Here is a 14,430-nt window from a genome sequence, read left to right on the forward strand (position 1 = left end):
AGAGATATTGGCCTGTAGTTTTCTTTCCTTGTGACATCCTTGTCTGGTTTTGGTATCAGGGTGATGGTGGCCTCGTAGAACGAGTTGGGGAGTGTTCCTCCCTCTGCTATATTTTGGAAGAAGGATAGGTGTTAGCTCTTCTCTAAATGTTTGATAGAATTCGCCTGTGAAACCATCTGGTCCTGGGCTTTTGTTTGTTGGAAGATTTTTTTTTTTTTTTTTTCGGTACGCGGGCCTCTCACTGTTGTGGCCTCTCCTGTTGTGGAGCACAGGCTCTGGACGCGCAGGCTCAGTGGCCATGACTCACGGGCCCAGCCGCTCTGTGGCATCTTCCTGGACCGGGGTGCGAACCCGCGTCCCCTCCATCGGCAGGCGGACTCTCGACCGCTGCGCCACCAGGGAAGCCCTGTTGGAAGAATTTTAATCACAGTTTCAATTTCAGTGCTTGTGATTGTTCTGTTCATATTTTCTATTTCTTCCTGATTCAGTCTTCCAGGTTGTGCTTTTCTAAGAATTTGTCCGTTTCTTCCTGTTGTCCATTTTATTGGCATAGAGTTGCTTGTAGTAATCTCTCATGATCTTTTGTATTTCTGCAGTGTCAGTTGTTACTTCTTCTTTTTCATTTCTAATTCTATTGAGTTGAGTCTTCTCCCTTTTTTTCTTGATGAGTCTGGCTAATGGTTTATCAATTTTGTTTATCTTCTCAAAGAACCAGCTTTTAGTTTTATTGATCTTTGCTATCGTTTTCTTCATTTCTTTTTCATTTATTTCTGATCTCATCTTTATGATTTCTTTCCTTCTGCTAACTTTGGAGTTTTTTTTGTTCTTCTTTCTCTAAGTGCTTTAGGTGCAAGGTTAAGGTGTTTATTCAAGATGTTTACTGTTTCTTAAGGTAAGATTGTATTGCTATAAACTGCCCTTTTAGAACTGCTTTTGCTGCATCCCATAGGTTTTGGGTCGTCCTGTTTCCATTGTCATTTGTTTCTAGGTATTTTTTTATTTCCCCTTTGATTTCTTCAGTGATCACTTCGTTATTAGGTAGTGTATTGTTTAGCCTCCATGTGTTTGTATTTTTTACAGATCTTTTCCTGTAATTGATATCTAGTCTCATAGCATTGTGGTTAGAAAAGATACATGATACAATTTCAATTTTCTTAAATTTACCAAGGCTTGATTTGTGACCCAATATATGATCTATCCTGGAGAATGTTCCATGAGCACTTGAGAAAAATGTGTATTCTGTTGTTTTTGGATGGAATGGCCTATAAATATCAATTAAAAGTCCATCTTGTTTAATGTATCATTTAAAGGTTGTGTTTCCTTATTTATTTTCATTTCAGATGATCTGTCCATTGGTGAAAGTGGGGTGTTAAAGTCCCCTACTATGAACGTGTTACTGTCGATTTCCCCTTTTATGGCTGTTAGTATTTGTCTTATGTATTGAGGTGCTCCTATGTTGGGTGCATAAACATTTACAATTGTTATATCTTCTTCTTGGATCGATCCCTTGATCATTATGTAGTGTCCTTCTTTGTCTCTTCTAATAGTCTTTATTTTAAAGTCTATTTTGTCTGATACGAGAATTGCTACTCCAGCTTTCTTTTGGTTTCCATTTGCATGGAATATCTTTTTCCATCTTCTCACTTTCAGTCTGTATGTGTCTCTAGGTCTGAAGTGGGTTTCTTTTAGACAGCATATATATGGGTCTTGTATTTGTATCCATTCAGCCTTATCATATCTTTATGTGATGACTGTGAACACGAGAGGAGCTAGGCTGAGGGCAAAGGCAACATATTGAGGATGGCAGAGTGGAATGAAGGAAAGGTTCATTTCTCATCCTTAACATGGTTGAGCAGCTTATCTTACTGCACCTGGAGCCCGGCCTACCTCTGGACTTCTTGTTATGGAAGACAGTAAATTTTATTATAGTTAAAACCTGTGTTGTTGGGTTTAGAGTACTGCCCAGGATCCTGGGCCCCGTGGCTGATGGGCATTTAAAAACACCTAGTCTGGGACTTCCCTGGTGGTGCAGTGGTTAAGAATCTGCCTGCCAGTGCAGGGGACACGGGTTTGAGCCCTGGTCCAGGAAGATCCCACATGCTGCGGAGCAACTAAGGCCGTGCGCCACAACTACTGAGGCTGCACTCTAGAGCCCATGAGCCACAACTACTGAGCCCGCGCGCCTAGAGCCTGTGCTCCGCAACAAAAGAAGCCACCGCAATGAGAAGCCCACACACCAAAATGAAGAGTAGCCCCCGCTCACCGCAACTAGAGAAAGCCGGGGCGTAGCAACGAAGACCCAATGCAGCCAAAAATAAATAAAATAAATTAATTTAAAAACAACAACAAAAGACACACCTGGTCTCCTTGGCAAGCGAGTCCTTATAGTAGAGGACACAGAAGCTAGGCTCTCATAACTCAGGGACACTAGCCATCAGGGTACTTTGTTTCCATGCCACCAAAGAACCTTCTGTTATGGCTTCTCAGGTATATTTTCTTATTGGGAAGAAGAGGCACTGATAAGAAAACATGTGTTTCTGGTTCGTTGGGGAGGTATGTTTCTCACGGTGAAAAGTGATTTGCATGGGGTTTTATGTATCCATCTCCTGCATGTTTGTTAGTCTGACTGTGGGTTGTATTAGAGTTTCTGGACCTGCAAAGGTGAAGGTCAGAACTTCTTCCCTGAAGCTAGCAAATAATGACCAGTTCAACAGCAAGTCAGCCTGCCTTCCTCTGTTATTTCTAAATGGTTTCTTTATAGTGTCTGTAATTACTGTCCCCACTACCCAGCATATGTATTTCATGTTTTCTCTTTCTTTATCCTCCCTTCTTTCCTTCCTTCCTTGCTTTTATTTTCCCCCTCACTCCCTTCCCCTATCATTCTTTTTTTTTTTTTTTGTCATTTTTTGGCCGCACTGCACAGCACGTGGGATCTTAATTCCCTGACCAGGGATCAAACCTACATCCCCTGTAGTGGAAGCTCGAAGCCTTAACCATTGGACTGCCAGGAAAGTCCCACCCCTATCATTCTTATGCTTTGATGGATCCATGGTGCTCCGGACTCAAGAGGTCGCCCCAGTGATAGCAGTGATTCTACAGGAAGGTTTGTTGGACATGGAAGATGATTCTTATCTTTATCTACAATTTTGGAAACTAAATATATATGTGTATAAATATACATACATAGTTTTATTTACCAATATAAAATAATCACTAATTTTCATCTTTTATGGTAGTTATCCAAATATTATACTTTATTATAATATGTCCCTATTTCCAAGCCCATAAATACTACTTTCCATATAATTTGTGTATAAAACCCAATATTCTAAAAAAAGAAGAAGGAAGTATTATATTAGAAATCTATGTCAATTCACAGACTGGCGCTTATCCCTGGTCTGAGGATTTGACATTTCCGCTTTGGAACATGTCTAGTGCACAGCTGACTTACTTGAGTCAGACCTGCTTCCACGGTTGCCCTCTGAGTTGGGGAATAACGTCTGGATGGCAAGCTGGACAGCTTTCACTTCATCCTGAGGTTTCGTTCTACTCCACTGAATTGAATGGATGTGCTTAGTGCTTTTTGGAGCTCTAACATCGCTCTGTACAAAAAAAAAAAAAAAAAAATAGGGAGAGAAACCCACAACCAAATATACTCACGTTTATAAAATAGGAAGGAAGGAAAACCAGGTTATCATATCCCTTCAGTGTAACTCCTTAGAACACTATCATAATGCATTAGGTAATAGATTTGCACGGTTTGCCTGAATATGGTAAATCTGATTAAAAGAAAAATTTTAACTACTTTATTCCTTAGTGGACTATAGTAGTTAAAAAGGTGGTTGTCTTCTCTAAGAATTTGTCAAAAAAAAAAAAAAAAGAATTTGTTAGTTGGCAAGTCTCAACTTACCTCTTCGTTTAATAAGTAATGATAAACATAACAATGTCTTTTGTTTATAGTAGTTGAACTCAGATATTTTGTTGAATAAATAAAAATCTGACCACTATTTTGCCCAGGACTGCCTGTGATCATCCTGGGTAACTGGGTGAGTGTAGGTAGGTCGGTGGGACTAATTACCCCCATGGGAGGGTACAGGGTAACAAATGCAAAAGTGAGGCAGGATAGAGAATTAAGAATAAGGATTAGAAAAAGGAGAGGACACCGGATCAAGACACACCACTTTCTTTGTCCTGTGCTCCCCTTCATCACCAGGTGTCACAAATCAGACTAGATTGAAGAGCCTCAGGATTTGATACGGTTATGAAAATACATTTTTTAAAAAATCCTGAAGTGACTGTTACAGACACAAGTAGCGTATCATCATGGAGCCTGAGAAGGAGGAAGAAGGAGAGGAGGAAGAGGCAGGAGAGAGAGAAAGAGAAGGAAAAACTTGGTGAGGTGTATCTCCAGAACTAAGGCAGGTAGAGATGAAACTTGGCTGTTACGACTATCCAGTTACTCAAAGAGGGCTTTTCCTTAGTAGTGGGGGGGGGGGGGGCTGGTCAACAGGCTCTAGAATAATCCAGATTCCAAGTTCCTCAAGACCAGTCAACTTCTTTTATTTAGGTTCTGTGCCCTGCAGGCAACGCTTTGACAATTAATGCTCTTTCTCAGGTGCCTCATCCCTGACAGGCAGTGCAGCCTGGCTGATGAGGATAAATCATTGCTGTTGTCCTAATTAGCTTCCAGCATCGGGTCACCCTGGATAAGCGGACAGTCCAGGGTTTGGATTTCTCACGTTAAAAAGCCACACCCTGGCAGCTCAGAAGACCATCCCAGTGCAGCAGCGCACAAAGTCCCACTCCAGGCTGACTTCCCTCACCTTACTGCTAGGAAGGGAACAGATAGAACAGGAAGAGTGGAAACTGTATTCACAGTCAGAGGACCTGGGTGTGACTCCACTGACTCTCATTGACTACCCCAAACCTTGGGACCGCCTTTCATCTCTCTGAGCCCGTTTTCCCTAGCTGCCAGGTGAAGACAATGCTCCCTATTTTTGACTATTTGCACATGGTTAATGAGATAACACAGGTGTAAACTCCTCTTACAGTGCCTAGGTCATGGCAAATACTTATTAAATGTTTCTTGGGTGAATAAATGAGTGAATGAATGAGGGCATGTCCTATTAAGGGTAGCTGCATACAAATATCTCCATGGGTGCCAAGACTCTGCTATAACTGTTTCCCTCCACCCCGTTCCCCCAGGGTTTCTCTACCTCGTGAAGCAGATTTTCCCACCACCATGAAGACCTTGCTGATTTTTAAAACATAATTAGATCATTTAAAGCAGCAGACTACTTAAAACACCCACTGGCTTCCCATGGTGCTTACAGTAAATCCAAACTCTTCACTGCGGCTCTGGAGGCTCTAGGCTCGGCCCCGCCCACCTCTCTAGCCTTGTCACGCCCTCTGTGCTTCAGGAACTTGCACTTGCCCTTCCTCTGCTGTTCCTTGTCGCCTCCCCCTCAGAGAAGGAGCCTTCCCTCACCATCCAATCTAATGCCCCGTGTCTCACTATTTTCTGGTTCTCACTTATCACTCTGAGATTACTTATTTATCATCTATCTCCCCCCACTGGAGTACACATAAGCCTCGAGAGAGTAGAGATTTAGTCTATCCTAATCACGGAACGTTACTCGTTGGTAGGTATTTGCTCAATATATGAATTTTAATTTTAATAGCACATTTTTCTAAAGTATACGTTTTTCTATTTTTCCATATATAAAATATGTGGAGTCTGGTTTTGATAGCAGACCCCCCTTATGGTAGTAGAAGTTGCACTCTGTGAAGAATTGCTGATCTACCTTCACCCCTAGACTCTAAGCACCAAGAAGGCAGAGCTCTGTTTTGGTCACTGTTCCGTATCCCCAGTACCTCACACGTGCATACGTGGTATGCAGAAGGTGCTCAATCATTAACTGATGAATGAATGAATTACTACCTCAATCTCTAGGCAAGTGTATCCCATTCTCAATCCTTCCCAACACTTCGTTAGAATAATTGTATTGATCTTCCCATACTCATGTTGGTTAAGTAGTTTCTCTTCCAATAAGTTTTAAGAACTCTGAGGGAGCAAATAAATCCCTACGGAGAAACTGATGGTGAAGCCAACAGGTGCCCACCCCCTGCCAAGCTTACCTCATATGTGACTGTGCATTCTACAGTCTGATTTTCCATTATTCCTATAATCCACTTCTCCATTACAAACGGGGGCTGAAAAAAACAAAAGTTAGGATGGGTGTAGTGCCATCGTACAGCCTGCCCTGCTACAGGCGCAGGTTTCTTGGAGGCCGGCTGTGCCGTACACAGCTGGCAAATAGGGCGTGATTCAGGTTATCATGAAAGCCATGATGTCAGATTATTAGGAAACTCATGTTGGTTCACATGTGATTACTCACAACGTGCTAATGTCTAATGTTTGGGGGTTTGGTTTCATAACATATCCTTTCCTATGTTTGTGAACAGCTAATCTTGTCTCCCACAATCTTCTCTTTTCTGATACATCACTCAATCCAATCATTAGGTCATTAACTCAAGCTAATGTCTGGAAGCCTCAGTGGAAAGTTTTCTCACCATTAAGAGAAAGCCTTAACAACCTTAGAAGACCCTAAAGTGACTTTTTTGGGTGCAAGCAGTGGCTGGTTTAGCGGCTTCATAACCACCCTGCTATCAGGCTACCCGGCAATGCTGCAGGTGCAAATGAAACTGGGAAGACATTTCTCCACTATATTAAAATAAATGAGTAATAAAGAAGCCTATGCCTTGGATCCTATTTTAAGTTTGATGAAAATGGTCTTTATTAGAAGTGAATCTCCACTCTCTTCCCACCCCCCAACCCATCATTCCAGGTTTAAGGATGCAAATGACTGGCCATGAGATAGGCACAAAGCAAATGTGGTAGAGATTTAACTGGGCTTTTTTTTTTTATCAAGAGAAAAACAAAGAGATTTTTATTAACATGTATACCTCATGTATACACAGGAGCTACCCAGGGAAAAATGAGTAACTCAAAGAATTCAGGATTAAATGCCATCTTTATAGAGAAAGGGGAAGAGGGGGATGTAGGCCTCTCAGAGGAGAGTAAATGATTTTTAGGAAAGATGAATGGGCCCTCAGAGGGACAGACGGAAGGTTTGTGACAAAGTTTGTCTGGGTATGGAGTCAACTTCTAGTCTCTCCTGTGACAAGAATCAATCTTCTCTGTTTTTTTTTTTTTCCTTCCTTAATGAGGATTTTTATTATTTCTGTTGATGTTAAAAAGTTCTACAGATTTTGAACGGCCCGCCCCAATCCTGTTTTTCCCATAAGCCCCGTTAACGTTGCTGCATGATTTTGCAGAAGATATGGTTCCTCTAGAATGTCTATATGGCCTTAGAGCAGAAGCACCTGTATTGTTTTATAACTCCACCCCGTTCTTTTTGTTCTGAGTGACTTCCTTCCGTTATCAGGCAATGACTTGCTTCTCAGTGACACTGAAGCCACTAACAACTGGCGGCAACCACAGATGGCACAGGTGGGGAGGAAAGAGAAAGTGTGTGTCCAGTCTCCAAGATACCAAAACACAGTCTGTCCCAACAGAATAAGGGAAAGGTGAAAGCAGATCACAACCTTTGTGATAAATAACATAACTTCCAGTTACTCAGGGCAATCCAACAAGGAATATGCATATGCTTCTAAATTAAAAGGACTTGGGTGGTTAGCAACCTCATGCCTGGGAAGTGAACACATTCGCAAGTCTAATGCTGTGGCTTTGAAGACTCTTTGCACTTCCGCACTTGTGTTTGTACCATGGCTCTTTGCTGCCAGCCCCATTTTCCTCACTGAAACCAAATACACAGTCACGAGTGTACTAGAGTTAATGGCTATGTGACGTTTAGGGTGACTGTCCTATTGACATCATGGTTATTCACCTGAGTTGCTGACCTTCTACAATTGAAGTCTTATATGTATTTTTTCAGTATTATTGACAGATTTGAATTTTTCCATGTTGAAGAGAAGCTAAGCATTTCTCTAAGACTGTCTTCAGTGTTTTAATGGGCGTGCTTGTACCATTGACCCCAAAGTAGTAAGATGCTCTCTGGCCACTCCAGGAATTCATAGGTGTGAACTCAAGGAAGCCATGAAGACTTCAACATGTGCCTCATGAATAATCTCATCTCAGTTCTTCAAGAAATTCACCACCACCAAGAAAGCCTTTCTACTGACAAGTTTTTAAAAGTTGAAAATGACCCCAAATTCGAGGTAAACACTTACATCATTAGCATTTTCTTTCCTTTAATAAATGACGGAATACACATAAAGAAATGTAGAAGAAAGTTAAAAAAAATTAAACAACACTTTTTTGTAGTACTTTTTAGTTCACATGGCGTAAGTGGAATTTTAACAAAAAACTATTATGATCTCAATCTGCTAAATACAATGTACCTTTCAACAGCCAGCTTGAGGCTGAGCTGGTATGAGCATCACAGGCACAAAAGCACGCTGCTGCGGTATTTTAATGTCTTTGTTTGATATCTGTGAATTCAAAAAAGCTTTTAAGCCGTAAATAGAACTCTACCTTTGTCATCTTTAAAATCTCTGCATCAGGTAGGTTAGTGTTGAATGTCACATCTTTGATGTAGGTTATTGCAATTTCATCCCCATCCATTTCCATATACATTTTCCACTTACAATCCTGGAATTAAAAGAAAAATTACAGAATTTGAGAAAGTAAAACCATTTTTTTTTTGTCTCAATGTTTTATAACACATGGCGTATTCTAAATGAAGTATTACTGGAGTGTTTTTTTTTTCTTTATCAATAAAAGGACATGAAATTTGATCTCTTTCTATATCTAAATAATCCCCAGGTGGGGCAGTCTTGAGACACCATTTATCAATCTAAATGTTCTATTATAGGAGTTGCAAACTCCACATCCTAAATGAGCAAGGTAGATAAAAATGAATAAAGCCAGGCAGTTTCATTACAGAGCCTTAAACTGTAATATTTCAAAATGGACCCACTTAATTTACATATTAAACATTGTAGGGATATTTTTCCATTGACCCAAAGAAATGTGGTCTTCCCACTTTTTTTGAAATATAAGTCCCTCTGGATCTACCTTTCACTTTTCCAGTGTTGGTAATGACATGGGTTCAAGAAATAGCTCCCTTTCTTCTTAACAGGAAATGTGAGGATGTACGGCAATGCATAACTGGCCCAAGCACTGGGGGGGTGGGGGGGGTCAGGGGAAGGGTTATGGGACTCTTGGGATCTAAAGGGCAACTGCCCTAAAGGGACAGCCACCACTCAGCTTCTGTTGATTGCTCCCATGTGGGAATATGAGTCTAGTCTTGCTAGGTCCTTTAATGATTTATGAAAAGTTGGATATCTGATTCTTGTATGAAACCTCTTGATTTTTTAAATGATGGTATGTTAATTAAATTTTCAGTAAAACCACGATGTAATGAAAGAGTGCTCTACACCATTAGTCACCAGGGAAATGTAAATGAAAACCACAATGAGATACCACTATATACATACCAGGTGGCTAAGACTGATAACATCAAATGTTGGCTGTGATTTGGAGCTACTGGGTTGTTGGTTGGAGTGTAAACGGTAAAATCACTTTGGGAAAAGTTTTGGCAATTTATTATAAAACCAAACATATATGTACTCTATGACACAGAAATTCTACTCCTAAGTATTTACCCAAGTAAAATGAAAACAGACTTGTACAGTATTCTTCTGAGCAGCTTTGTCATAATAGCTAAAAAACTGGAAACAGGCCAAGTGTTGACCAACACTTTCATAGAATGGAATATACTCAGCAATACAAAGGAACTAATTATTGATGCATGCAACAACATGGATAAATCGCAAAAGCATTATAGCAAGTGAAATTTTGTATAAAAAGAACAAACTAAGGCTTCCATTTACATGAATTTCTAGAACAGACAAAACCAATCTACAGTGGAAAATATTCAGAAAAGTGGTTGCTTCTGCAGATGGGGACTGACTGGGAAGGGGCATGAGGGGACTTTCTGGAAATGCTAATGCTCTATAGATAGTGGTTTGGGTTATATAGGTATATGCATTTGTTAAAACACAGCAAATGTATACTTCAGATATGTGCATTTCTTACTGAACTCTAGTATATTGAAGTATTTAGGAGGAAGTGTACTCGTATCTGCAAATTACTTTGAAATGCATCCAAAAATAAAGATTGATAGATGGTTAAGAGATAGAGGGAGGGACAGATATGTAATAAAGTAAGTAGATCCTGATGCTTGAATCTAGGAGTTGAGTATACAAGAATTCCTATAAAATTTTTTCAACTTTGCTGAAAAATTTATATGAAAAATTTAATAATAAAAATGTTGGGGTGTAAACACTGTGTATGCAATTAAAAGGAAAAAGAGACCCATGTCTGTGCACCAAATTTGACCCCTGGATCATAAATTCATCTTCTTTCTTATATTATTTGAAGAATGAAGGATTCTGAGAGATTAAGGATAAAGCACTGACCACCTTCCATGCTGAAACCAGAACAGGCTCTCACACAAGCAGACCTGGAATGTTCCCTGAGCAAGCTCGGACACAATTATTATGGAAAAACGCTAACAAAGGGGCTGCGGAAAACCTGTTGGCTTCAATAGGAAGCTGGGGGCGCCCCATGTTTTAGGAAAGCTTCTGGACGAATTGCAGAACCAAGAAGGGCCCAGGCCTGAAGGGAGGGCCCCTCTTTGCCCAGCCACGTTCACAAGATGGACAGCCAATTAGTGAAGGAAAAGGTCTATTCAATAACGTGAAAAACTAGCTCTTGGCTAACACAAGTCAAATTAGTCGCTCAGAATTGACAAATCTCTCAGTATTTCTTTGTTTTGGAGCCACTGCTACCCTGGCAACGTGAGCCCTGAGATAACTGGGCAGGATAATCACTCTTTGGAGTCATGACTGCTCTTCTCTGAAATAGCAAGAGCCTCCTCAAGGCGGTAGCTGGAATAAAAAGACTTAGAAAAGACAAGTTTACTTAGTTCTGTTCCTTGTGCCTGGCAAGTTTTGGAATGAAGTTAGTCAAAAGCACAGTTAAAAGACCTTGAATTGTGGTGCGAATGCCCAATCCCCTCTGCTTCACCTCCGTGACCTCAGGCCCCAATCAGACCCTGCCGAGGACAGGCTCAGGGGAGCTCTGCGTGGAGAAGGGTCTGACTGGAGGGAACCCAGGCTGTGGAGTGCTTACTACGCTTTCGGCATCTTGCTGGGTACTTACACTGTGCTCTTTTATTTGATATCCATAATGACCCTGCAAGTTAGCTTTATTTTCCCATCAGGCAAGTGAGAAAAATGAGGCTTAGACAGATTAAGGAATTTTTCTAGGTTTTCCTAGCCAAGAAGTGGTGGAGGTGGGATTAGAAAAGCACAAGGCTGGGGACTTCCCTGGTGGTCCAGTGGTTAAGAATCCGCCTTCCAATGCAGCGGACACGGGTTCGATCCCTGGTTGGGGAACTAAGATCCCACATGCCATGGGGCAACTAAGCCCGCGCACCACAATTAGACAGAAGACCCAACACAGCCAAAAATAAAATTAAAAAAAAAAGGCACAAGGCTGCTTGGCTCCAAAGTTGGAGGAGATACTAATAGGGAAGGGCAACTGGGAGGGTGGCAGGACAGACTCACTGGATGGTTGACAGAGCTCCAGAATGGGACCAGCTATTAAAGGAGCAGGAGCAGAGAAGACTTTGCTAATACAACCAAAAAAGCAAGTGGTCACAGGTCCTCCCCTAAGCCCCAACTTCTTTGTTTCCTCAAAGTCCAATGTGGAGAAACAGGATCTAGATATAGGGTTACAGTCCTTTTATTTTTTTAATTCTTTTCCTCTTAGCTGAAAGAAAGCCTTTTACCTGAACCATAAAAGAAGCTATCTTCTACAGAAGCCATAAAGCTATAATCAGAGAAGTGATAAGAGGGGCATTATCCATTCATTAAAAAGTAGGCATTGATTGTTACACAGATGGGAGAGAAAGAAAGGAAATACGCAGTGTTCACCCAAATTATTAATTTAATATGTCAAGGCCCTGATGTAACTCCTGGGTATTTTCAGGGTATGTATGATTTTATTGTTGTCTAGTTAAGAAAAGTAATCTACAAATAAAGTAATGGAATTCTTTAAATTCTGCTCAATTTTAAATTACCCTAAGGTATTCCTGGCATTTCTGTTACTCAGTGAGCCAAAGGTGTCCAAAAGCATTCTCCACAACTCCCAGGACTTAAACAACTTATTGAATTCCACAGGACCCCACTGCAGACGGGATGCCGCAGTGTACGGAGTTCTTAACCAACGGATCATTGGAAAGGTTTTCATATGAATAAGATGAATTAACTCATCAATAATATCACTGAAAATAACAATTGTGCATACTTATGAGCCTAATATAGAATTTTACAAGCACAATTGCTAGCTTTTCAGCTTCTTGGTAGTGATACGGACCAGATAGCGGGAATAGACTCTGATTTCAAAACCATTCACTTTTACCAGGGTGACCTATTGATTTTGGCTTGATGTGAATGACAGAAATGTGGGTATTGATTTCTGAATGGGAAACATTCAAGAGTTACTCTGAACGTCTGCGAACAACTCTTGATCTTGACAGGCAGAAATCAAAAGCAGACAGCTCTGTATTCTGAGAGAGCCCTGAAGGACTCCTTTTCCAAAACGATTTCACCCCGGCAGTCTGCAGTGGTTCTGTTATTCACTCATTTGGTTTAAGGTGCTGAGAATTCCTATTCAAATGGAAACAATATAGGAAAGGATCATCACTGAGCCATTACTGGGGGAGCAAGACAGGGATGAGGCGAAAGATCACAAGTTTAAAGGGCAACCACCTGAGCTGGAATCCCAGTTTTGCCACTTTCCCCACAACCTCAGGCAAGTTATATAACCTGTCTGAATCTTAGTGTTCTTTAATGACGAGTGGGTGGTTGTATTTAGACTCAACGAGATAATGTAAATAAAGTACCCAGCACTGTGCCGGAGCCAGATTAGGAGCCCCCAAAGAAGTGATTACTGTTGTTACCAATACAGGTCCCCAACAGAGCTCCAATCTGTTATGACATCAGCCAGCCCGTCATCTAGCAGCCATCTAAGAGAATGGGCGAGAAGGTAAGTGAGGCAGGAAGGTTCAAAGAGTGTCTAGAATAGGGACCTGGCCAGAGTGGACAGGCTGGATCAAAGCATCTTCCTTGGGCAGGAGTTTGGGGATCCAGAGGGCACTGACTGACACTGGTGCCGGGGACTGATCAGTGTTGGAAAAAAGAAGGTGCAGCCAAGTGGCGACACAGCAAAGACTGCCTTTATGAAATACGTAGAACGAAGAAACTTATATCTTCTTACATACATGGATTAGATAACACCAATACTGCCCTTTCCTGTTTCAACAGATCCTGATGCAGCCCTACCAAGAGAAACCAGCAGATGTCCGGAGGGACAATGGCTGTGAAATGTGACTGAGAGCCGGAGAGCCTCATCTTGGATGAGGACACTAAAGCACAGAGGGATGAGGTAATTTGACCAAGATCACACAGAGAGCAAGTGGTGGGGTTCCGAACTAAACCAAGGGGGCCCACTGTGCTATGAAGAGCAGGTTTCCCCTCTGTCTTTTCTGAATCCTGAACTTGCCCTCTTACGGGTTAACAAGAGTAAGAATTATAGTACTTTCCACCTTCCAAAGTCAACGAGTAGTCCAAATTATCTTGGTGAGTTCCTTTATAGGACTCCACGGCAGAGACTGAAATACTGAGTCTCTCCAATAAGTCCACCATAGTCCGTCTCTCCAATAAGTCCACCATAGTCCATTTCCCCTTCCTTTATTGAAAAAGATCATTGTTAAAAGTGTATATGGTGCCATTCCACTGTTTGTAAGCTCCTTTTCTTGACTGATTGGGCCAGGATCTGGAATCACAAACACTTCCCTCCAGTCCTGGCTTAGGCTTTGTGGCTAGGCAGGACGGCCACTCTCCAAAGCAGAAACAACCTTCTCCCATCTGTTTGCACAAGCAAAATCATGGGGCAGGTCCTGACTACCATGGATTTTTTATTTCATAACTAGATTCCCACCCAAGAGGACATTCCCACTTTTCAAATTTGTACCTTGCACATCTCTAGGGAGTGCTAGTTACTAATCTATAGGGAAAAGGCAGTGACACAGCAGCCTTTGGGGAAGTTCTTCACTGAGGCTGAATAGCAAAAAACAGCTATCCAAACCTTTCTACTAGCTAGATAATCTGCCCCTCAGTGCAAATCTATAAGAAACAGATGGGATTCTGTTGGGGAGAGGGGAATTTTTGCATTGGAAACTGATGAAAAAAATGACAATTCTGTTGAGTGCCCAGGATATGTACCATTTCAGCTGCTGAAATACCTGGATAATTTTAGGAGCAAGTGTGTGGTTA

The 14,430-nt window shown here is 41.4% G+C and overlaps 1 protein-coding gene across 1 annotated transcript in view; it reads right to left on the reverse strand.

Moving 5' to 3' along the window:
* Positions 1-14,430, reverse strand: part of MAP3K20 (mitogen-activated protein kinase kinase kinase 20) — a 173,843-nt gene that overhangs the window by 5,890 nt on the left and 153,523 nt on the right. The window contains exons 17-19 of the mRNA XM_029225330.1: positions 8,558-8,674; positions 6,139-6,213; positions 3,452-3,602 (exon numbers count right to left, since the gene is read on the reverse strand). Coding sequence (XP_029081163.1) covers positions 3,452-3,602; positions 6,139-6,213; positions 8,558-8,674 — 343 coding nt within the window. The remainder of the gene's footprint in view (positions 1-3,451; positions 3,603-6,138; positions 6,214-8,557; positions 8,675-14,430) is intronic.

The sequence above is a fragment of the Monodon monoceros genome, unplaced genomic scaffold (assembly GCF_005190385.1).
Source record: "Monodon monoceros isolate NGI ecotype Baffin Bay Population unplaced genomic scaffold, NGI_Narwhal_1 Super_Scaffold_16, whole genome shotgun sequence".
In the NCBI taxonomy this organism is placed as follows: domain Eukaryota; kingdom Metazoa; phylum Chordata; class Mammalia; order Artiodactyla; family Monodontidae; genus Monodon; species Monodon monoceros.